Source organism: Helicoverpa zea, chromosome 13, assembly GCF_022581195.2.
Source record: "Helicoverpa zea isolate HzStark_Cry1AcR chromosome 13, ilHelZeax1.1, whole genome shotgun sequence".
In the NCBI taxonomy this organism is placed as follows: Eukaryota; Metazoa; Arthropoda; class Insecta; order Lepidoptera; family Noctuidae; genus Helicoverpa; species Helicoverpa zea.
In genome coordinates, this window is record NC_061464.1 from 10,982,633 (window position 1) to 11,003,908 (window position 21,276).

The window sequence follows — 21,276 nt, forward strand, 5'->3', positions numbered from 1 at the left end:
ACCTCGAAGTTATTAACTTAATCAAGGTACCTTCAACGGTATTGAAGAAAAAAAGTAATATCATGATCTGCCTAGCCTTTCTCAACTAGATAATTACGTTGGGGTTGGCTTACAGTTTAAATTCTACATGGGACGACTCAACCCAGTTACCTGGGAAAAGCGATATCCCTTAGTAAGCCTGGTTATCCGACTTTCCAAATAAATAATAAAAAAAACAAACAATTGAAAAAAAAATATATTTACTTAAAATATCAGTATCAAGTATAACTTAGAAGGTATCACTTAAAATTATTTTTGGAATAATTCAGCAGCTCTTCTGGCTCCTACTACGAAACCAGCCCAAGTTTCACGGCACACCTGTTCAATGTAACGAGGGTCTAAATGGAACCCTTGATTGCCCCAGGAAAGACCAGGCAGTTCATAAGTATAGGCTAGAGGAACTCCTATGGAGTGAGCATAATCTTCGGCAGCACCGGCCGCTCTATAGTTCAGAACCAGAGCAGAGTTGCCAACTACGTATCTGGGGAAGTTGGGTAAAGAAAGAGCATCGATAGCGTTCGCCATGGCGACTCCCACTGTGTGAAGACCTAAGCCATTGTGGGACAAGGAGCCATCATGGCCCCATGGGTACAAGATCATGCTACCGTAGCTATGAACTGTGATGTACAAAGCAATGCGAGCAAGATGTTCTTGTAGAATATCTCGGACAACTTGGGTCTCGACTTCGGAGAAGGGCCGGTTTCCAGCGTAGATGTCGGAGCAAGGACTGTTGCTGGTCCCAACGGTATTCCAGACGAAATCGTAGTTACGGTTGCCGTCGACTCCGGGGCACATGGAGCTACTAGAGTGAGTGTTGGTAGAGCGGGTCTTGCGCCAAAAACGAGTCTGGAAAAGAAGATTGCTGTTACTGAAAGTAAAGAAAAGAATTCGTGGTCTTGGTCTTGTTTTAGCGGAATTAAGAGATTATATAATTTTGCACTTATTTCATACTTATGAGGACAGAGTACCTATTACGTGAGTAAGCTGTAATAGTTATCTGATAAGACCTTCCGTGCTACGTGACCTTTGGTTTTCATGTTTTTGATATAATTGATATCCTCTTACAAACAAACATTTGAACTGATGTACTTACATTCGTGAAAGTAAATTCATAACCATCAGGGTTGACCACAGGCAGAAGAATCCAATCATAGTTGTTCAGCAGATCAGGCTCAGTAACATCCTCAGTAAGTTTTCTGATAGCCCAGGTAACAGTGGGGGGAGAGATCCATTCCCTGGAGTGGATTCCACCATCGATGAAGATGACGGGCTTGCTGTGGTCCTCAAAGTTAGTGGTGGAGATTCTCAAGTATCTGATAGGACGGCCTTGGAAGGAATTTGCAGCGGTTACCAGTCTGACTGTGTTTGGGAACCTGTTGGCTATGTCTTGCATGTAGGAGTAGATCTGGAAGATAATATAGCATTTAAGAATTTACTTTAGGTTTTTAATGCTTATAGATAAAAGTAACCTAACTTTGTATTCAAGGACTACCCATCTCCATGCCAACTTCTTATCTCAATCGGGCAAAAAAAGAACAAACCAAAGGAAGTAAGAGATTGACAATATCAGCAAAAATATAGTAACAAATGTTAATGTTTTGTTAGGTACTCTTTTGCTTATTGCTTCAGTTATATATGTTTTAAAGCTAAGTGGTACTTACCACGTCCAATCTTTGGTAATTATTGTAAGGCATAGATCTGGCTCCACTTCTGGCGCTAGACCTGGTCCACTCTTCAATGACTTCATCTTCTTGGTCAAGTGCCCTAAAAATACATTTAGTTTTTTTATTGTTCCCTTGTTTCCACCTATTTTGGAAAAATTATTCATTCAAAGCACTTGATTTTTTCGCTATTCTGTGTTTGGCGACTATACCTATTTGCAGAAAAAGACTACAGAAGTATTGTGCTATCGTTTGAGTTAACAAAAACCGAAAGTCGTATTGAACATCTCCATTTTATAAACTGGTTAACATAGTCTATTTGATGAGAAACAGGATATTAATATCCTGGATATATTTACGTAATCTAGTATCCGGCATTTAGCATAGTTATTAATATTTATCGAATAACTGATGTTTATCTAGGTATGGGAATATTCGTCGTTATTAATTTATTTTATCAGCATCAACATGATTGATAATTAGGATTAGTTACGATTACTACGAATAATATTTTTTACGATATTTTGATTAGTGGCGCTTAACCGCTTACTCATTGTGGATTAACACGATTTATTTCTCAACAATATAATTCTTTTTTCAAATCTTTAAATAGATCCTTAGAAAAAGATGGATTAAAAACATTTAATCAAAGAGAGAGTAAGGGGTTATCTATCATCATCATCTGCCTAGCCTTTTTCCAACTATGTTGGGGTCGGCTTTCAGTCTAACCAGTGTAGACTAAGCAGTTTTGGAGCGTCTGCCTATCTATACGAGTTTAAAAATAAGGAATGTCTTTGTTTTGTTTGTTTGAACGGAATAAAACGAACTCATTAGCTATTGGTCCAATTCAAAAAATCTTGCGTTATTAAAAATCCTATTTATCGAGGAAGGCTGCTTTTTACCCGAGTGCGAACAAATTTCAACATAAAATAAAAAACTTACGATTTAACATTGTCAGTGTGTGTCCTGTATTTAATGCCCAATACTTCCAGGTTCTTCACAAATTCCTCTTGATGATCAGGTTGAACCAAGACCAAGGCTTCCCGATGTGTATGGGCTGGGCTTAAGAAATCCAGGTCCAATTTGTCACCAAGTTCTATCAAACTCTTCACCTGTTCTTGTGTGGATGCACCTACATAGTAGGATTTCCATCTGGAAGTTAAATTATAAAGTTAATATGTGAAGAATGGTATCTACTGAATTAAGATTTTTATAAAATAATATTATTGCATTGGCTTAAGGGTAAAGAAAATGATATAAAAACTATTTATTTATAAAATCTTTAGAAAAAGATTTTTCCCTTTTCACGGTTTAATTTTAATTAACGACTAAAAGTAGGAAACTCTAGTTTGAAAATGAAATCAAAAGGTCCAACATAACATAATTTTCTGAGATCTACAGTTATCATAGCACCTAACAGGCACTTTTCAGAATATCTAGCAGACTCCGCGCCACGAATCAAGTCCGGTAAAAATTTTGGAACTATTTACTTTTGCATTTAAAATAATTACCAGGCATTGAGTCTTGGCGCAAACTCTAAAGATTCCATTAACAACTTTTTGTTAAGATTGTGACTCTCCATAAACAAAAAGGTTGCTTTTATCAAAAATAATCCAAAAATACAATAACAAAAAAAACTTACCCAATATACTCTTCATGTTTGGCATTCGCCAAAACGAGCAACGTCGCGAGCACTATAAGCTTCATCTTGGCACTTACTTCATAGAAACTTGACCACCAAAACTTTTTATAACAATTCACTACTGATAACAGCTTTCTTATCTTATATCAGAAGTGTGCGAGATATCTTAATGAGCATTAATTACAGTTAATCTTTTACACCTACGTGTGTGTGAAGGTACTTAAAAGATAATACGATTAAAGGCACGTACTTTCGACCCTTCATTTTTTGTGAAATTTCCATGATATGTATTTTTTTCAGTAGCTGTTCCCCACGGTTTTTTTATGTTGAAGAATTTAAGGAAACTAAGCTAATCTTCTTGGGTTTCCAGATATAAGTGTGTAGGAAAACTTTGTCACTTGAAATACCGTTGTTATTTCACACGTTTTGTAGTAGGTACTCAATACTAAATATCAAAAATTCTATTAATATTCCGAAAGCAAGTCAATTTACCTAAAGGAACAAATTGTCTTAGGTATGCATAAGAGAGAACATCGCTTAATCCATGAAAACTATTCACAATCACTCCAAAACGATTACGCAACCAAAAAACCCAACCGAAAAATCAGTTCTCTCCATTTCGCCACTCCAATACAAAATGCTAAAACAATAAGCAGTAACTTCAAACAACCCAAATGAGTCCATCAATATTCCTTTACTTAATACTATTACAAAGTTCTAAGTTATGCGAAGTATGATAAGTATTTGCATATTTCTTAAAGGGTCGTCGTGCATGTAAACTCCGAGGTCTAATTGGAATTTTAACGTCGCTCTTGAAGGCGCAAAAGTTTTAGCACAACGCGGGATCAATTTCCAATTCAGAGTATTCTATTCGCGTTCGCTAGGACCTGTAGGGGTGGGCGTGAGTCGATAGAATTTTATCGATAGTTTTTTTTTAGTTCTTCGTATTAGGTTAAATAGGTATATCCTTTTGTAATGGCTCCAAAACAGATGTAGTATAGAGTGGATGATACAAAAAAGTAATTAAAGAAAAACGCTTTTAGAAAATAATAAATAGAACAATGAAATAAGCAATTTTCTGTAACATGATTATTATTAATTTACAAACATTCTAAAACTAATTATAAATAATCTTTTCTGAATAACTTCGTAGCCTGCTTCACACCCACTTTTATACCAGCCCAAGTCTCCAAGCAAACTTGCTTAATATATCTGGGTTCTAGGTTGAAGCCGTGATTGCTTTCAGAAAGACCAGGCAGCTCAAAAGCATACGCCAAAGGAATCCCAAGAGAGTGAGCGTAGTCGACCCCACTGCCAGAAGCACCGTATAAAATTGTAGCTCCATTACCAACTCTGTATCCAGGGAAGTGATGTAACGAATGATAATGAATAGCATCGGCCATAGCAGTACCTACCAGATGAAGATAATGAGCCCGTCTAGACCTAGAACCGTCATGAAGCCATGGATACAAAATCATGCTTCCAAAACTGTGCAAGTTGATATACAAAACAATGCGACTACGGTATTGTTGGAGTATGTCCCGGATGAGACTAGTTTCAAGTTCAGAAAAGGCGTAATTCCCAGGGTAAATTAAGGAGCAGGGATCACTGCTGGTGTCACTGGTATTCCAAAAGTGAGCAAAGTTTCGATTGCTGTCAACACCTGGACATCTTCTGGCGTTATGATGGGTATTCGTGGAGCGAGTTTTCCGCCAGTAGCGGTCCTAGATGAACAAAAGCGTATTAATCTTACAGCCGAAGTACTAATCAATGGAATATCTGTGTACGTGATTAAGATAGATAGATCGATTGTCTGAATGACGATATGGTTGGCAATTTCACCTGTAATAACGTGAGAAGTAGAATGAAAGACGAAACATGCGGTGATCCCAAATAAAATGAAGTTAATGATGATAATTTAGTAAGATGTGCTTTGACTTTTATTTGAAATGGGGACAATTGAAATCTACATACCATGCTACTGCTTCGGTAATTTTTAGTCACAGTATCGTAGGAATCGAAGGCTTTGACAATAATATGGTGGGCTTGCTCATCTAAAAGCTAGATGCTAGACTTACCTGAGTAAAAGTATAATCGTAGCCGTCAGGGTTGACAACAGGCACGAGGATCCAATCCTGTTCATCAAGAAGATGACGCTCATTTAGACCTTCAGTCAGCTTCCTGATAATCCAAGTTACAACAGGAGGTGCGATCCATTCCCTAGCATGTATTCCACCATCGATTAAGATGACTGGTTTCTTTTCATCTTGAAAGTTAGTGTTCGAAATTTTCATATATTTGATTGGACGTCTATCGAAAGAGAATGCGTTTCTTACCAATTTGGTCGTCGTGGGGAACTTACTGGCAATTGTATCCATAAAGTTGTAAATCTGGAAAAACAAAGAACATTGTTTCAATTTAGTAAATAAATTAATTTTTAGAAAATGATTTAATGGAGATAATTGATGAGTTGACAAAAAGTTCACTTCATCACTTAACGTGAATGGTATATCAGGAATGGTAAAACAGCTCAATAATCTACTCACCACGTCTAATGGTTGATAATTGTCATAAGGCATAAAAGTGTGGCCTCTTAGAGCTATAGATTTATTCCGCTCTTTAATCAGAAAGTCGTCGTGATCCAGCAATCTTTAAAAAACAACAGATATGTACATAAAATGCATCCAAAAATCAAAGACTTTGAAATTTTACACTTGCAGTAGGTCTGAAATTAGCCAGAATCGCCTAAATGTTAGATCAAGAGACGCTAGAAACAAAAACCATATTAAAAAAGATTCCAATGAAGCAAGACTATGACAAAACATTTCAAACTGAAGGTTCAAAACTTACGATTTAATATTGTCTGCGTGAGTCCTGTACTGTATGCCTAATGCAATCAAACTTTTGGTTAATTCTTCTTGCTGTTTTGGATCCACTAGAAGAAGTCCTTCTTCCTTCAAATTCGGGGTAGTTAAGAAGTCTATTCCGAGTTTAGTGCCAGTAGAGACCAATTTAATAACCTGTTCCTCAGTAGTGGTATTCACGATGTATGTTTTCCATCTAGAATCAATTTCAATGGATAATAAACTTCTACTAGATATTGTTTGCTTACGATTTTTTATGACAGTTTTAAGTTCAATTGCTAATGGAGTATTTTTGTCATAGCAGACATTGTTCATTGGTCGCCTCCGAATTTGTTCATTATTACATAAGCGGTTATGTGAATGGCGGTGTTATTTCAAGTGTCCTTTTGTAGTCATGGTGAATCTTACGCTTAATTTTAAGACAACTGCAGAACTATACGATTCTATAAGATCATCAGATGATACCAACCCGATATATTTTTCATGTTTGGCAGCAGCCAAAGCATACATGGTTACTAAAGCAAGAAACTTCATAGGTGTTAAAAGATTCTAACAAACTAAATTTAAAAAATCTATGTCCAAATAATAAAACAGTTGTTGAATTTAAAATAAAACCTTTTACACAGTAAAATTCCATGATAAATGATTTGCAATAACGTAAACATAGTAATACAGGTATTTGCGATCATAAAATTGAAATAAATCCGAACAATGATTTCAAATATCGTTCACATTTGCGATATCAGGGTTGTTAAACCAACAAAAATAAATATATATGGATGTTTTGAGATACGGACCACATAAACCTATCAAGATAACAACTAACCTACTAGTTTTAGGATAGTAATAATTCAAAAATGATCAAACAAGAAATATGACTGAGAAACCTATAGGAAAATGGACTGAAGGCAAACAGAAGAAGACGTAGTACGGGACTTAATCAGAGCTGGACAAGACTCTAGAACCATGAACTCGAAGATATGGCTAGAGACATGGACGGATCTCCAATTTCTGCCAATCTAAATCAGAAAATAATATCCTATGAGGAGGTCAGACAGGCAGTCGCTCCTTGTAAAACACTGGTACTCAGCCGCATCCGGTTAGACTGGAAGTCGACCCCAACATAGTTGGGAAAAGGCTCGGGAGATGATTATGGTGAAGATTATAGCTCTTCAAGGTTAGAAACCAAAAAAGGTTTGCGCTGATCCTAATATTTTTTCAGAATAAATTGTGATTGTCACCGACTCTGGGGTAAAAGTTGTTTTCGCCTATTTTAATCTATTATTATCATAGTTTGCTGACGTCTAATCCTGATATAAATAATTAATTAGGTGGAACGACACATAAATGGGGAAAAATATCATATTGTTATTGATCCATTTTGTTGGAATTTTGTTAAAAAATATATTGGTTAGGTTAGTATTTTGTTTGTTCGGCTTATAGCAACACATTCATCGACAGAATTTTTGGCATATTTACCTAGTTAATTTAACTTTTTTAAATTTTCTTTTATAGCTTATACACATATAGCTTGACCATGCCTAATTCTTGGCTGGAACTTTTGGGCTGGCTGGAAACGGGAAGTAACACTCGTGCACAGAAAACCAACGTGAAGTGGCCTATGATATGGCATTCTGTCATGTTTGGTGAGTGCGGGTATATATAGACCATCAACCCCCTCTCCCATTCTAAACCCTTTACTATTAAAACAACTCCACCCAGATTCGCTGAGTATTTTTTTCTTGTTCCAAAAATTCTTCACCACCCTTGACGACGGCCGGCAATGCACACGCGAATCCACTGGTGTTGCAGCCCGTAAGCGGTGTTTACCGCCTAGTATCTCCTCGTTTGGGTCCTAATAGACAAAAAAACAATATACAATGCATGTCCAAATGCGAAATCAAAGCGGATTCAAACAGGATGACTACTTTAATAATAGCCGGATTTAATGATGCGCGCATTCGCGATTTGATAACAATGACGCCAATTAATCTTTGGACACCAATTGCATATAAGATAGTATTATTAATATTAATAATGGTAGGCATAGATTAATAAATATTAACAAACAACCGTTCGAAGAGTACAAGCTTAGTGGCACGTACGGGGAATAACTAAAAACAAAATAAGTAAAAATAAAATTAAAGTAGGTACCTACAAATAATTATTTTGAAAACTGAATCATGCCTAAAATAAAATGAAATTGAGATAAGGATGACATTAAAGGTACAGCAGTTATGAGCTGGATAAGCCGGAAATGCCACGAAATTATCTCTTGTTATTCCCTGTTCAAGATAATAAATAAAAGTATATAAAGCTAGTGCTACTTAAAATTAATCAATTCTGAACTATTACCACATTCTGCAAGAAGGTCCTAAATAAAATATTACTCGGTATAAATTAAAATAATAGGCATAACATTTAAAATACATATAAATAAATAATATATGTATTTTAATAATATAAATAAATAATGTTACTGCTAAAAGTCATGTAAAAGGCATCAAACATAAAATGTTCAAAGGTGTTGCAAAATCAGATGCATACACTGAGAAAATGAAGAGAAAGGCAAAATAGAAAATAACATAAAGGCTCTAAATAAATTGCTGTTGAAATCGTGGATATCAGAGGAAATTAGGGTTCTGCGCTGGATATGAAATATACTACTTAGCTATAGAAGTCTTTCCAAATTTTGTTTACACTCGTGGGTCACGAGTCATAAAATCCGGTTCGAGATTTCGACGAAGTTGTATTGATAATAATCACGATTATTGTCACGCGCGTATTGGCATTTTGACTATTTTATTGCCCCCTTATCTAAGATAATCGAATTACCAAAGTTAATCCTTTGATTTATATTGTAACAGCAATACCTAAACTTACTACTAAACAGTTTTGGACGTGACGATTGACACCTATGCTTCTTTCATAAATTGATTAAAATATAAATCAGGGTTTTTACAACAGAGAAAGGAATATTAAAGTCTATAATTGACACCTATGTATAGGCCAAGTATGATCTTTTAAATGTTTAAGATCCAGAATTTTTTTATAGAGTAGCAGGAATTTATTAGAAAAAAAATTGTTTACAAACTATTTACGTCAAACGTTCAATCCTCGAGAAATTAGAATTATTACAGGTGTATTCCTAATGAGGATCTTCAGTTCGCTGGACATAACTCGTCTGTAATGCGGACCATATCATTCAGTCCACAGCATGACGTAGATAAAACTATTAGTAACAAAAAACCTAAAACTGACGCAGTGCTTTTGCGCAATACCTATTACGATACCACCAACCAACTATAATAGCAGCGTTTTACCTGAAATAAAACGCATATTAAATACTTACCTTATTTGAAGCTTACTAGTTTGAGATAGGCACCTACGTGTTTTCCGCTTTTATCTCTGTCCTTTTCTACCCCATATCTTGCATCTCTCTCGCACACCGACCAGTTTCACTACCCACCAGGCAGGAGGCGACGAGTGTTCTCGGCGGCCACAGTTCGTCATTGAGTCGAAAACACCAGGCAGAAATTAAAATGTAAGCTTCAAATAAGGTAAGTATTTAATATGCGTTTTATTTCAGGTAAAACGCTGCTATTAAATTCTTGACCGTTATTTGAAGCTTACTAGTTTGAGACGTGTTTGTTATCGCCTGGTGGAAGTGGACGCCAATGTGAGCAAAAGCACAATGAAATTGTGTATGTAAATAGGTACTTAGGTACACGAGTAATCACATGTAAGTATGTGTATTGCGTCCTGGAATACTAATGTAATCAAAGTTAACTGGTACTGGTACTCAGCTACATCCTGTTAGACTGGAAGCCGACCCCAACATAGTTGGGAAAGGGGCTCGAAGGATGAGTAATAAAAATTAAAAAAGAGATGCAAGAACAAAAGCAAAAATTGATTTCATTTTCTAATAGTAATTAACAAAAACATTGCGATACTTCTTAATAACAATAGTAACAAAAATATAGACATTAATCAGCTGGATTAATTAAATAATCGAGATAACTTGCTACTTCTATTTAGTGGGTATCTTTCCCTTCTGTAAAAATGGGCAAATGTATTGCCTGATCGCCAATTACCCTTTGCTAATATATCGTCCAAAGGTATATTGTCAATACAGATTTTGACGCTACCGCCGAGTGGAAGCTTCCTGGGGTTGTAGTTATTCCTGCCTCTTTTAACAATGTCTTAATCCACCCGCATCATCGTTCGGGTGCCTGCCTTTGGTTGGCCTCTAACGGATATAAATAAATTTAAGGAATTAGCCGATGTCCGTCTATCTTCTAACAAGGCTTTAGTCTTTCTGACCCAATACACTGGACTTAGATTTATATTTTCCTGATTATCCATCAAACAACAACCCGACTGCCTATGACTAGAACTGTCGGTCTTAGAGCCAAAGACTGGCCATAAGATTAAATTATCTTTGTTGTTTTTGAAATGTTCTGGGTCTATTGCAAGCAAGGAAAGATCATGGACTCGCCTTTCCGAAACAAGCTAGCAAAAGAAAGAGCAGCAGTGTGCCTGGAAGTTGCAAATGGATTATTCTCGTCTACGTTTACTGCACTTAAGTAGGTTACCAATTGGTCAATATTCCAGATGGACGGCTTCCCGGGGAACAGGTTTGCTCAGCGCTATTGATTTTAAAATGTGTCCGACTAGAACGTGTGAACCTAGCTCTAGAGTGGTTTCTGCATTGCATAGTGTAGCTATAACTGACTTGTGTAATAAAATAGTATTGTATGCTAGTTTATTTACTATGTGTAAGTCCGCTAAAAATTGGGTAAGTATAGGTCCAAATAGGGATTCAAGGATTCATAGGATCCAATTTCATACTTTTCGCCCCAATTTAACCATCGACTCCAAGCTGATTGATAAGTGTTGCGTGTGGATTGAAGAAGACTTCAGTCGGAGAGACTCATTGTCCCTCCCCCCCCCCATTTCCTTGACCTTGGCAGGGGGTATCCCCGTTGCTGTGTCTATCGGTTTCTGCTCGAGGTTCATCAGTGTGTAGGGTACTGCTAATGATCGGGACTTCAAATCTGCTCGCCAAAATACCTGGTGCCACCGAAGGAACTACTATGAGATTAACTCCCGTTCCTGAATTGAGATGACTGAGGACCTACGGTATAAGGTAAGGTGGCGGTAATACCCATGCTAGCGGGTAAGTCAAAACTTGAGAAAAATGCATCGTGGAACCCCGCTTTCGGGTCCTTCAGATCTAGGGGCACGTAGTACACAACTATGTGTCCCTGGGCTCGCTTCGAGGCAAATAGGTCCACTGCTGATACAAGATGCCACTCCGGTGGAGGTTTGTGTCGGGAGAGATGGTCTGCCTGACTGTTGAATAGGGCTGGTATATGATTCACGACGTGATAGATTTGATACAGCTCAAGATAACTGAATACTCTGTACGTCAAGTTCGGTAGGCTCCTTGATCGGGTGCCACCTTGATTTCTTAGATATGACACCACAGTCCCATTTCTGCATTGAAAAATGGCTGTTGATCTCTTTAGCAACTTGCCGTGATTTTCCAGTTAATACTGCAAGCATCTCTTTCAGATCGCAGTGAAAGCCTTTTTCTCTCTCGTTCCATGAACCCATTACGGGAGTTCCGTTCAGTTGTGCCCCCATCCTACATCGGAGGCGTCCGTGGTTATAAGGTGACAGGGAAGTGGCGAATGAATATCCAAGGTTTGGTGGCAGCTGACCAGCCACCACTTTAGATCTGCTAAGGTATCTGCTGGTAGGTTCAACATTGCTATACTCCATTCACCGAGCCGTGAGCCCACAATGTAACCAAAGAATGACACTTTTTCAAAATGGTGGGTATAACCCGACCGATGACAAAAACGTCACATTTTTATGTAAAATGTTCTTAGTATCTGTGGTCTTCAATTAAGTAGGGTTCTATGTATGACAGTCAAGACTTCTATATAGGTTCATTTTAAATGTAAACGATTTACTACATATTTCATTAAAATTAAGAAAATAATTTACGGCATTTATTATACATATTTGATTTCAATTAAGTTTGAAAAGATTGCATAAGTTCCACAGACATCGTTCTAAAATATCATTTCTAATGTTGTCAGTATATTACTTTCGTAGTTATTTTTATAAAATATGATCATTACTTCAATCGTGACTTATAAGAACCCTTTTTATGGTTTGTTCACCGTTTGGCTCACGGTTCCATGAATAGGGTAGGTATAGATTGCTGTTCAACACTGCATTGAGGAAAGTGAGGAGAGCCCGGTAATGCAGTCTGCCGTATGGAACAACGAAAACTTGCGAAGTTTAAAAGTCCTATCAAGCTATGCAGGTCTTCTAAGTTTGTCGTGCTGTTTGTCACGTAGTGCGTTTTGTCATTATCTTGTTGATAATGCTTGCGATTTATTCACTTGCCATCCAAAACATGGTGCAAATGATCCCAAAGTAGGCAAATATATCTTGGTGAGCCACCAGAAAATCGAGATACACAATTATAAGTAACCCTTGAGTTTTCAAAGTTTGAGCCACCCAAATTGGTCACTGTGGCGAAGGTCTTGGGTGCCGTGCTTAAGCCAAATGGTAGGCACGTAATCTGAAGCAGTCTTCTTCTGTATACTAGTCGAAGAACATATCTGTGACCTTCGGCTACCGGAAGGTAGAAGTAAGCCTGGGCGAGATCCACTTGCACAGCCATTCGTCTTTCTGAAGAAACTCTAGCACCCGAAAAACATTTATTAAACTGAAGGGTTCCGTAATTATGAACTTGTTGAGAACCTTGAGATTGAGTATTGGACGGTTCTTTCCGTCGCCTTTTGGGCACAAGAAACATATTGGAAAGAAAGCTGGCAGAATTTGCAGCTATCAATAGAACTTTTTGTTTTATCATTTGGGATATGACGACATCCATCTCTTTGGACTCTCTGGTCAAATCTGGCATTATCTATCAAAGGTGGCTTTTGGCCAATGGTATGCGATACCCAGTTATTATTTTTAACAAGAAAGGCGGAGCTCCCATTTCTTTCCATTGGTCCTGATATAATGTTAGGCAACCCGCCTGGAAAGTCATAACTTACGTGCCTTGTTGGACGCATCAAAGTCCGCCTGCGGTCCTGGACGCTTTCTGTTTCCTCTGTTGGACATGGTTCCTATTGTAATTTACTCGTGATATCCCAAGGGAGCTTTTAGAGTTTTGCGTCACACGCCATTCAGCGTGAGTGTGATTACCATTTCCCTTCGAGGGAAGGTTATAATGGCGACTCTTCGAAAGTCGATCCAAAAAGCCACCCTGCGAGGGTAGATTGCAATGATGGTACGACCCGAAACATGCATGATTGGTACCCTGCGAGGGTCCGTGATAATGAGCCGACCCCTGCGGGGGATGGCTAGTATACTTACTGGTCCCTGCTTTGTAATGATGCTGCTACTCGCAACATGCAAGATTGGTACCCTGCGCGGGTCCGTGATAATGAACCGACCCCTGCGGGGGGTGGCTAGTATACTTACTGGTCCCTGCTTTGTAATGATGCTGCGACTCGCAAAATGCAAGATTGGTACCCTGCGCGGGTCCGTGATAATGAACCGACCCCTGCGGGGGGTGGCTAGTATACTTACTGGCAGTCCTAGGCGGAGCGTACCAAGTCTTTCAAGGCCGAAAACCATCACACGCCGTGATAATGAGCCGACCCCTACGGGGGGTGGCTAACAGACTTACTGGCAGTCCGAGGGGAGCGTACCAAGTCTTTCAAGGCCGAAAACCATCACACGCCGTGATAATGAGCCGACCCCCATGGGGGGTGGCTAACAGACTTACTGGCAGTCCGAGGGGAGCGTACCAAGTCTTTCAAGGCCGAAAAGCTTTCTTGACACCACCAGCCCTCTTCAAGTGCGGTAGTGACCAGTCCGAACTAAGGAGATGCTGGTTGGACCGCACCTCACACCATTCTTTTTTGTCAAAAAGTTGAACGCCTTGCAGGATTGAACTAGGGCCACAGGTGCCTTAGGAACTTCGGGCTTGCTTTCTTTTCCATAGTCACGTGCACGGGCTGTGGTAGCTTTATTATTTACCGCATCCGTATTTGCTTTATAAGTCACTCATTCTGAAAACAAATTACTGAAAAAAAAAAAAAGTACACGGAAGAAACTCGTGACAAAAAAAGGGGTAGATGTACAAAATATTAACACTTGATTTCGCAAAATCGAATATCGAACGGTAAAACCGTTAACAAATTGTATAAAATATTATAAACTCACCTGTGTTCTGCGAGAGCACTGAGTTTATTTTTCAACGAAATACTACAGCGGTTGGTTAGACCAACCTTCTCGGGCGGAAAACAAGACGCCAATGACGAACTGTGGCCGCCGAGAACACTCGTCGCCTCCTGCCTGGTGGGTAGTGAAACTGGTCGGTGTGCGAGAGAGATGCAAGATATGGGGTAGAAAAGGACAGAGATAAAAGCGGAAAACACGTAGGTGCCTATCTCAAACTAGTAAGCTTCAAATAACGGTCAAGAATTTAATCAGAAGTTTTAATGTCATAACGGATTTAAAGAATTAACTTCTAATTATTCTATCGATAATCCTGTCCAGATTCCGATACTATATCTTTGGGAAGATAACGATAAGAATTCAGAACAGTTATAAAAACATTGATAAGCATGAGTGTGACATTCGTACAAGATGAAGTTTGTGTTTGTGGTCACGCTGTTCGCTTTGGCTTATGCCAAACATGAAGAATATATCGGGTTAGTACTTAGAGAAGTAGTTATTACTGCTGTTGGAGCTTTTATCATTCAAAAAAAAGATGGCGTAAAAGATAAAAATATAGTAAAAGATAGGGCTAGAGCTGTTTTAATTCATAAATGTTTTGGAGATATTTTTTTAAGTATATTTTCATTTTCATACTAATACCTACGTTGAAAACATTCCATGAATACAAACTTAATTAAACTTTATAATTACAGATGGAAATCCTACTATGTAGGTCTAGAATCCAAAGACCAGTTTAAGGCCTTTTGGCCAATGGTCGACAAATATGAGCTGGATGTCTTGAGCCATCCGATCCTGGGTCGAGAAGGTGTCCTTTTGGTCAAACCTGAACATCAAGCAGGCTTTATCCTGGAAGCGGAAACCGAGGGTATTGCTCTCAAGGTCCATTCTGAGGATGTTAAAAGGTACATTGAAATTTTTAATACATAGGCTAATTCCATAACAAATAATATTGAAGATCATCATCATCCTCCGAGCCTTCTTCCCAACTATGTTGGGGTCGGCTTCCAGTCTAACCGGATTCAGCTGAGTACCAGTGCTTTAGAAGAAGCGACTGCCTATCTGACCTCCTCAACCCAGTTACCCGGGCAACCCAATTAAAATTGACTTGGAATCGAACCTGCGCCCTCATACTTGAGAGGTTGGTTCTTTGCCCACTAGGCCACCACGGCTCCCACAAACAAATAATATTGAAGATTAAGTTTTTAAAATATAGTCATGATTCTAGCCAGCAATTAGTGGTAAATGTTTAAGGGGCTACATTTTAATTCCTAACCAAATAATTGATTGTTTACAATATCTATGGGTTCTCTTGTCTTGCATCTCGTATCCATGAATATGCTTATCATCGTCTACTGATTTCATGTTATCAAGTGTATTATATATAAGTGTTTTACCAGAAGAAGAAACCAAGATTTTGACAAATCAACATTGTTTATTTTCAGCCAACTGGATTATGATGACCAGGTCATTGAACTGCAAAGGATATCATCAATGATGAGGAACGCAGGTCGGCAGCTGCCTTATGACAACTATCAACAAATTGAAGCTGTATGTATATTTGTTTTATCTCATTTACAACATTCATTAACTAACTTAAGGTCAAAAGGGATCCGCTGCAAATAGATGTTACAAAGTTAGCAGCAGTTGAAAAAACTCAAACTTAGATAATATCGTCGTTGTTATGTACATTTTCGGAGTTTTTTTTTTTATATTAACCTTTAATTGTTACTTGTTAAACTGATTTCAATCATGATTAATTATATTTAAATAAGCAAGTCCTAAATATTTTGCCATATACCTACTCATACTAATCAATCACTTGAGCTTCTGTATCCAAGTCATATAAACGCAAAAATCGATAAACGAGAAGTCACGTCACTATCTTATCAACTTTTAAGTATGTTTCAAGATTTTTTACGTAATTTGTTTGAGGATTTATATTGCTACTTCACGTCACAATGATAAAATTTTCCCAGATACCCTTTAAAAATGATATCTTGGTGCATTGCTGTTTGAAACTAAATCCAAGCCTGTTTTTTGCAGATTGACGATTACCTCGACTACATTGGAGCCACATATCCTGATGTTGCTACCGTAGTGACTGCTGCCAATTCCTTCGAAGGTCGTCCCATCAAGTACGTCAAAATCTCCACCACCAACTTTGAAGACCACAGCAAGCCCGTCATCTTCATCGATGGTGGCATCCACGCCAGAGAATGGATCTCACCCCCCACTGTTACCTGGGCCATTCACAAGCTGGTAGAAGATGTTACTGAAAGAGATCTTCTAGATAATTTTGACTGGATCCTCTTGCCTGTGGTTAACCCTGATGGATATAAATTCACTTTTACCAATGTGAGTATTTCTTTTTGCAAATGCTTATTATCATCAGATATAGCTGCAATTATCAGCATAGGCATACAAAATTAAAAACTAACGTTATATTTAATTCTCCTTCCAGTCCCGTTTCTGGCGTAAGACTCGATCCACGGACCAGCACGTTTTAAGCGGTATCTGCCCAGGAGTTGACGGTAACCGCAATTACGACTTCTTCTGGAACACCGTTGGTACCAGCAACACCCCATGCTCAGACGTCTATGCTGGATCTAAAGCTTTCTCCGAAGTCGAAACCAGGGTCGTCAGAGACATCCTCCATGAACATTTAGCACGCATGGCTATGTACATCACCATGCACAGTTTCGGAAGCATGATCTTATACCCATGGGGTCATGATGGGTCCCTATCTCATAACGGCCTTGGTCTTCATACGGTGGGAGTTGCTATGGCAACGGCAATCAATCAGAATTCTCTATCTCACTTCCGATCTTATGTTGTTGGAAATTCAGCTTTAGTTCTGAATTATCCAGCGGCTGGGGCTTCAGAAGATTATGCACACCAAATTGGCGTGCCATTCTCATATACTTTTGAGCTACCTGGTCTGTCCAACACATTACTTGGATTCAATTTGAACCCTAGGTATATTCAACAGGTGTGCAATGAAACATGGCAAGGTCTGATTGTTGGAGCTAGGAGGGCTGGTGATTTATTTAGGAATAAAAAGCTTTAAAGACTGCATACTTGTTTCTTTTCTGTGACGGTCCTGCCCCAACCTCGACCTTTCCATTGCACTAATTACATAGACCCTGCCGTTGCTGCGGGATTGTTGGAAAGAGTTACTGCTTCCCTGGTACATAAAGGGCTTCAGAAGGAACTTGATGGGTTTCCCAGCGGGAGGGGTCATTTGATGATTTCAAAAAAAAGTGCTTACATATAGGTACGTACTTGTAATTATCATAAATTACATCGAACAGTGACAATTGCTAATTTTAGAACTTTATAGCTAGTAATTTATTCTAATTACAGGTCAAAAAGATACTATGAGCAATTGCCAGTGAAATTAAAACAGATTAAGAAACCCGGTAAGTACCTATATACCTATTTTAATTACCTACGTCTTAGAAAGAAGCAACATGCAGCTCATTAAATATCTGTTGCAATATTGTTAATTCAAAAAGCGCCACCTATTGTGATATGACAGCAATCACTTTATTTACAAATGTTGTAGTTAAAGATTTTAGATAACACGATCGTTATATTTACGTAAAGTTTCAAACTAATACGGCTAGGTGGCGCTGTTTTCAAATTACTCACTGTAATGACAAATTGATGGAAAAGTTAAAGATTATTTATTATAATTGATAGCCTAATGCGATTGATTTATGTCTCTTCTGATTACACTGGATTAAAGGTGTTATTACACCTGTTCTTTAGCTATTATTCGATTGATAAGATGATAAGATAGTTTCATACAAACTGCTACTGTTTTGGTTATCTATCGATTGCCAGGCTGTAGGTACTTTAAAAATCTCCATACTAAAACTATTGAGACTGTTTAAAAAAACTATCAATATTAGGAAGGTATGCTACTTCCGCGCGAAATAGGCTATATTTTATGCGGGTACGCGAAGTAGTTTCCTCGGGAGGTAGGTGAAACCGCGGGAAATACACGTGTAAAATAAAGGAAGATAACTTTCCTATCTATTAATATTTTAGTTGAGTAACTTAGTTAAGTTCTGACTAAAAAAAGTACCACAAAGGCTCCGAAGCTACTGAATTTATTTGAAAAAAAAATTCTATGCTGGAAAGCTACACTCCTTCCGAGTAACATAGGCTATAATTTATCCCGGTCAGGGTAGTCGTCCCCACGAAACGTGAAAGAAACAGTGGGTAATTCCTCAGAACTTATTTCTTATCACGTTGTATAAAATTTCATTATCATATTTATTAATTATTTACAAACCTCACACAATACTTGGAAATAAAACAAAAACTTTTTTATCAACTTAAATAATTTATTTTCTGAACAAATCACCAGCTCGTCTTGCACCAACAACAATACCTTCCCAGGTCTCACGACAAACCTGTTCAATGTACTGAGGAGGCAAATGGAAGCCATCCCAACCTGATGAAAGACCGGGCAACTCATAGGTATAAGACAGAGGCACTCCAATAGAATGGGCATAGTCTTCCGAAGATCCTGCGATGTAATACCCAATCACAAGAGCGGAGTTCCCAACAGTGTAAGGAGGGAAGTTAGGAAGGGCATTACTTTGAATAACAGAAGCCATAGCGACGCCCACAGTGTGAAGACCAAGGGCATTTTGAGATAAGGAACCATCATGTCCCCATGGGTATAAGATCATGCTTCCGAAACTGTGCATGGTGAGGTAAAGAGCCATGCGTGCTAAATGTTCATGGAGGATGTCTCTGACGACCCTGGTTTCGACCTCGGAGAAGGCTGAAGTACCGGCGTAGATGTCTGAGCATGGGCTGTTGCTGGTACCAATGGAGTTCCACACGAAATCGAAATTGCGGTTGCCGTCAGCTCCACGGCAGATCTGACTGAGTGGGTTATTATTGGTTGAGCGAGTCTTGCGCCAAAATCTTTCCTGAAAATAAATAAAATTTCGTTTATCCCAGGATCAAGACAAGTATGTTCGATGACGTGATGACTTTCACAGTTTATTTAATTCTCTCTAGATTACACAAAAAATATACTCAATTCTAGTTAATTAGTAGATGTACTAAGAAGAAATACTACAGGCACTTACGTTGGTAAAAGTATATTTATAGCCATCAGGGTTGACAACAGGCAGAAGAATCCAGTCGAACTTCTCCAAAAGGTCGTTTTCAGTAACATCTTCAACCAGCTTATGAATGGCCCAAGTAACAGAGGGGGGAGAGATCCATTCCCTGGCGTGGATACCACCATCGATGAAGATGACGGGCTTGTTTTCGTCCTCAAAGTTGGTGGTGGAGATTTTAATGTACTTGATGGGACGACCTTCGAAGGATTCAGCAGCATTCACTACGGTAGCAACATCGGGATATTTTTCACCAATGTAGTCGAGGTACTCATCAATCTGCAAAAAAACAAGTTTGCATTTGACGAAAAAGATTTTAATCGAAGTTGTATGTATACTTTAGGAGTATTTGCCATCTGCACTAAACCGTACAAATACCTTATTCAAGAACTAATAAATTAATTCGGAGATTTCCGACGTCCACATTTTTACTTTAGCGCTCAGCAACTATGTAAACCAAACAATAAACTCTGTGGGCATATATTCTTTAGGAAAACACCTACCACTTCCAATTCCTGATAGTTATCGTAAGGTAGTTGGCGTCCAGCAGTTCTGGTAAATGAAGACATCCTCTGCATTTCGATAAGCTGGTCATCAAATTCAAGTTGCCTGAAACATTTACACAACTTCATTTGTTTTCAATGTACGTAATTTTATGGTAAAACTGTTAATAATAATTAAGTTAATGAGCTTTGGCAGGCAGCAGGCAGAAATTGAATGTGTCATACCGTGGATTGGCTAATAAACCATATTTTTGGGGAGGCCTATTCCACATTCAATGGTGAACCAACATAAGATTCTTAATTTTGATAATAACACAATGGTTTTAATTAATCGTAGTAAGTAATCCGGCAATATAAGCCATGTTGTTCGTTATCTTCAAGTGTCACTGCATTTATGAATTTCTAATTATGGCGTAACAATTAACTTTTAAAAACAACCCAGTAAGTTTTAGTGGAGACAGAAGACACTTCAGCTATCTTTAAACCAGCAAAATCTATTCTGGCGAAGACTGCAGAACCATTTACACTAATCTATTTTTTCCTCAGCATAATCATATCTACCTTTTGACATCGTCAGCATGGATCCTGTAAGTAATTCCTCCAGCTTCTATATCCTGGACAAATCCAGCTTGGTGTTGAGGCTTAACCAGGACTACGCCTTCCCGTGATTTAGTTGGGTGGCTGAGGAAATCCAGTTCATACTTCTGGATAAGGGGCTCCAAAGCTTTCGCCTGAGCATCGGTAGCTACACCTACATAGTAGGATTTCCACCTGCGAATACAAAAAGTAAATTAGACACTTCTCTTGCTTTTTGAGAAATAAAACTGTAGTTGTAATTGACCAATTAATTTATTACGGAACAACTAATTGGGTTTAGTGCTTCAATTTGTGCTATCTTCAATAAAAATAAATAACTGCAGAAGCATTACAAATTAAACATGTCTAGACATGTTTACCTATTTTACCACAAAGAAGTCAAATATACTGACCCGATATATGCTTCATGCTTAGCGTAAACCACAGCACACAACGCCAATACCAGCAGAAACTTCATCTTGATCAAACTCCTCACCACTCAGATGTACCGCATCATTTACTCTATTTTTATAAGTATTGGTACCCATAGATATGACCGGTAATCTTTTA

General features: G+C 38.2%; 4 protein-coding genes across 5 annotated transcripts; 1 reads left to right on the plus strand and 3 right to left on the minus strand.

Moving 5' to 3' along the window:
* Window positions 1–222: 222 nt before the first annotated feature.
* On the minus strand, window positions 223–3,484 carry LOC124635775 (carboxypeptidase B-like). Its single transcript, XM_047171730.1, has 5 exons — window positions 3,343–3,484; window positions 2,643–2,852; window positions 1,701–1,803; window positions 1,133–1,444; window positions 223–885 (listed from the first exon to the last, which is right to left on the minus strand). The coding sequence occupies exons 1-5, from the start codon at window positions 3,405–3,407 to the stop codon at window positions 289–291; spliced, it is 1,287 nt and encodes a 428-aa protein (XP_047027686.1). The 5' UTR covers window positions 3,408–3,484; the 3' UTR covers window positions 223–288.
* A 932-nt stretch (window positions 3,485–4,416) lies between these two features.
* LOC124635774 (carboxypeptidase B-like) lies at window positions 4,417–14,525 on the minus strand. Of its 2 annotated transcripts, XM_047171729.1 has the most exons (6): window positions 14,466–14,525; window positions 7,686–8,061; window positions 6,193–6,402; window positions 5,889–5,991; window positions 5,421–5,732; window positions 4,417–5,066 (listed from the first exon to the last, which is right to left on the minus strand). In XM_047171729.1, the coding sequence occupies exons 2-6, from the start codon at window positions 7,730–7,732 to the stop codon at window positions 4,464–4,466; spliced, it is 1,275 nt and encodes a 424-aa protein (XP_047027685.1). In that variant the 5' UTR covers window positions 7,733–8,061; window positions 14,466–14,525; the 3' UTR covers window positions 4,417–4,463. The 2 variants fall into 2 exon arrangements, with proteins under 2 accessions (XP_047027685.1, XP_047027684.1); XM_047171728.1 differs by lacking the exons at window positions 7,686–8,061; window positions 14,466–14,525 and having other exon boundaries at window positions 6,193–7,171.
* A 334-nt stretch (window positions 14,526–14,859) lies between these two features.
* On the plus strand, window positions 14,860–17,556 carry LOC124635663 (carboxypeptidase B-like). The gene is made up of 5 exons (XM_047171606.1): window positions 14,860–14,956; window positions 15,176–15,385; window positions 15,926–16,031; window positions 16,527–16,838; window positions 16,945–17,556. The coding sequence occupies exons 1-5, from the start codon at window positions 14,892–14,894 to the stop codon at window positions 17,548–17,550; spliced, it is 1,299 nt and encodes a 432-aa protein (XP_047027562.1). The 5' UTR covers window positions 14,860–14,891; the 3' UTR covers window positions 17,551–17,556.
* Window positions 17,557–18,814: 1,258 nt separating this feature from the next.
* Window positions 18,815–21,276, minus strand: LOC124635665 (carboxypeptidase B). Its single transcript, XM_047171607.1, has 5 exons — window positions 21,120–21,276; window positions 20,692–20,901; window positions 20,131–20,236; window positions 19,595–19,906; window positions 18,815–19,432 (listed from the first exon to the last, which is right to left on the minus strand). The coding sequence occupies exons 1-5, from the start codon at window positions 21,182–21,184 to the stop codon at window positions 18,836–18,838; spliced, it is 1,290 nt and encodes a 429-aa protein (XP_047027563.1). The 5' UTR covers window positions 21,185–21,276; the 3' UTR covers window positions 18,815–18,835.

What these genes read in the sequence shown, in the direction of transcription:
- LOC124635775 (XM_047171730.1), bottom strand. Translation starts at nt 3,407, where the DNA reads ATGAAGCTTATAGTGCTCGCGACGTTGCTCGTTTTGGCGAATGCCAAA. An exon ending in AAACATGAAGAGTATATTGG is followed by an intron (nt 2,853 to 3,342) that starts GTAAGTTTTTTT and finishes TTTAACTTCCAG; the next exon opens with ATGGAAATCCTACTATGTAG. An exon ending in ATGAATTTACTTTCACGAAT is followed by an intron (nt 886 to 1,132) that starts GTAAGTACATCA and finishes CTTCTTTTCCAG; the next exon opens with ACTCGTTTTTGGCGCAAGAC.
- LOC124635774 (XM_047171728.1), bottom strand. Translation starts at nt 6,521, where the DNA reads ATGAACAATGTCTGCTATGACAAAAATACTCCATTAGCAATTGAACTT. An exon ending in CACGCAGACAATATTAAATC is followed by an intron (nt 5,992 to 6,192) that starts GTAAGTTTTGAA and finishes TGTTTTTTAAAG; the next exon opens with ATTGCTGGATCACGACGACT. An exon ending in ATTATCAACCATTAGACGTG is followed by an intron (nt 5,733 to 5,888) that starts GTGAGTAGATTA and finishes TTGTTTTTCCAG; the next exon opens with ATTTACAACTTTATGGATAC.
- LOC124635663 (XM_047171606.1), top strand. Translation starts at nt 14,892, where the DNA reads ATGAAGTTTGTGTTTGTGGTCACGCTGTTCGCTTTGGCTTATGCCAAA. An exon ending in CATTCTGAGGATGTTAAAAG is followed by an intron (nt 15,386 to 15,925) that starts GTACATTGAAAT and finishes GTTTATTTTCAG; the next exon opens with CCAACTGGATTATGATGACC. An exon ending in ACTATCAACAAATTGAAGCT is followed by an intron (nt 16,032 to 16,526) that starts GTATGTATATTT and finishes TGTTTTTTGCAG; the next exon opens with ATTGACGATTACCTCGACTA.
- LOC124635665 (XM_047171607.1), bottom strand. Translation starts at nt 21,184, where the DNA reads ATGAAGTTTCTGCTGGTATTGGCGTTGTGTGCTGTGGTTTACGCTAAG. An exon ending in AAGCATGAAGCATATATCGG is followed by an intron (nt 20,902 to 21,119) that starts GTCAGTATATTT and finishes TTGTATTCGCAG; the next exon opens with GTGGAAATCCTACTATGTAG. An exon ending in ACTATCAGGAATTGGAAGTG is followed by an intron (nt 19,907 to 20,130) that starts GTAGGTGTTTTC and finishes GTTTTTTTGCAG; the next exon opens with ATTGATGAGTACCTCGACTA.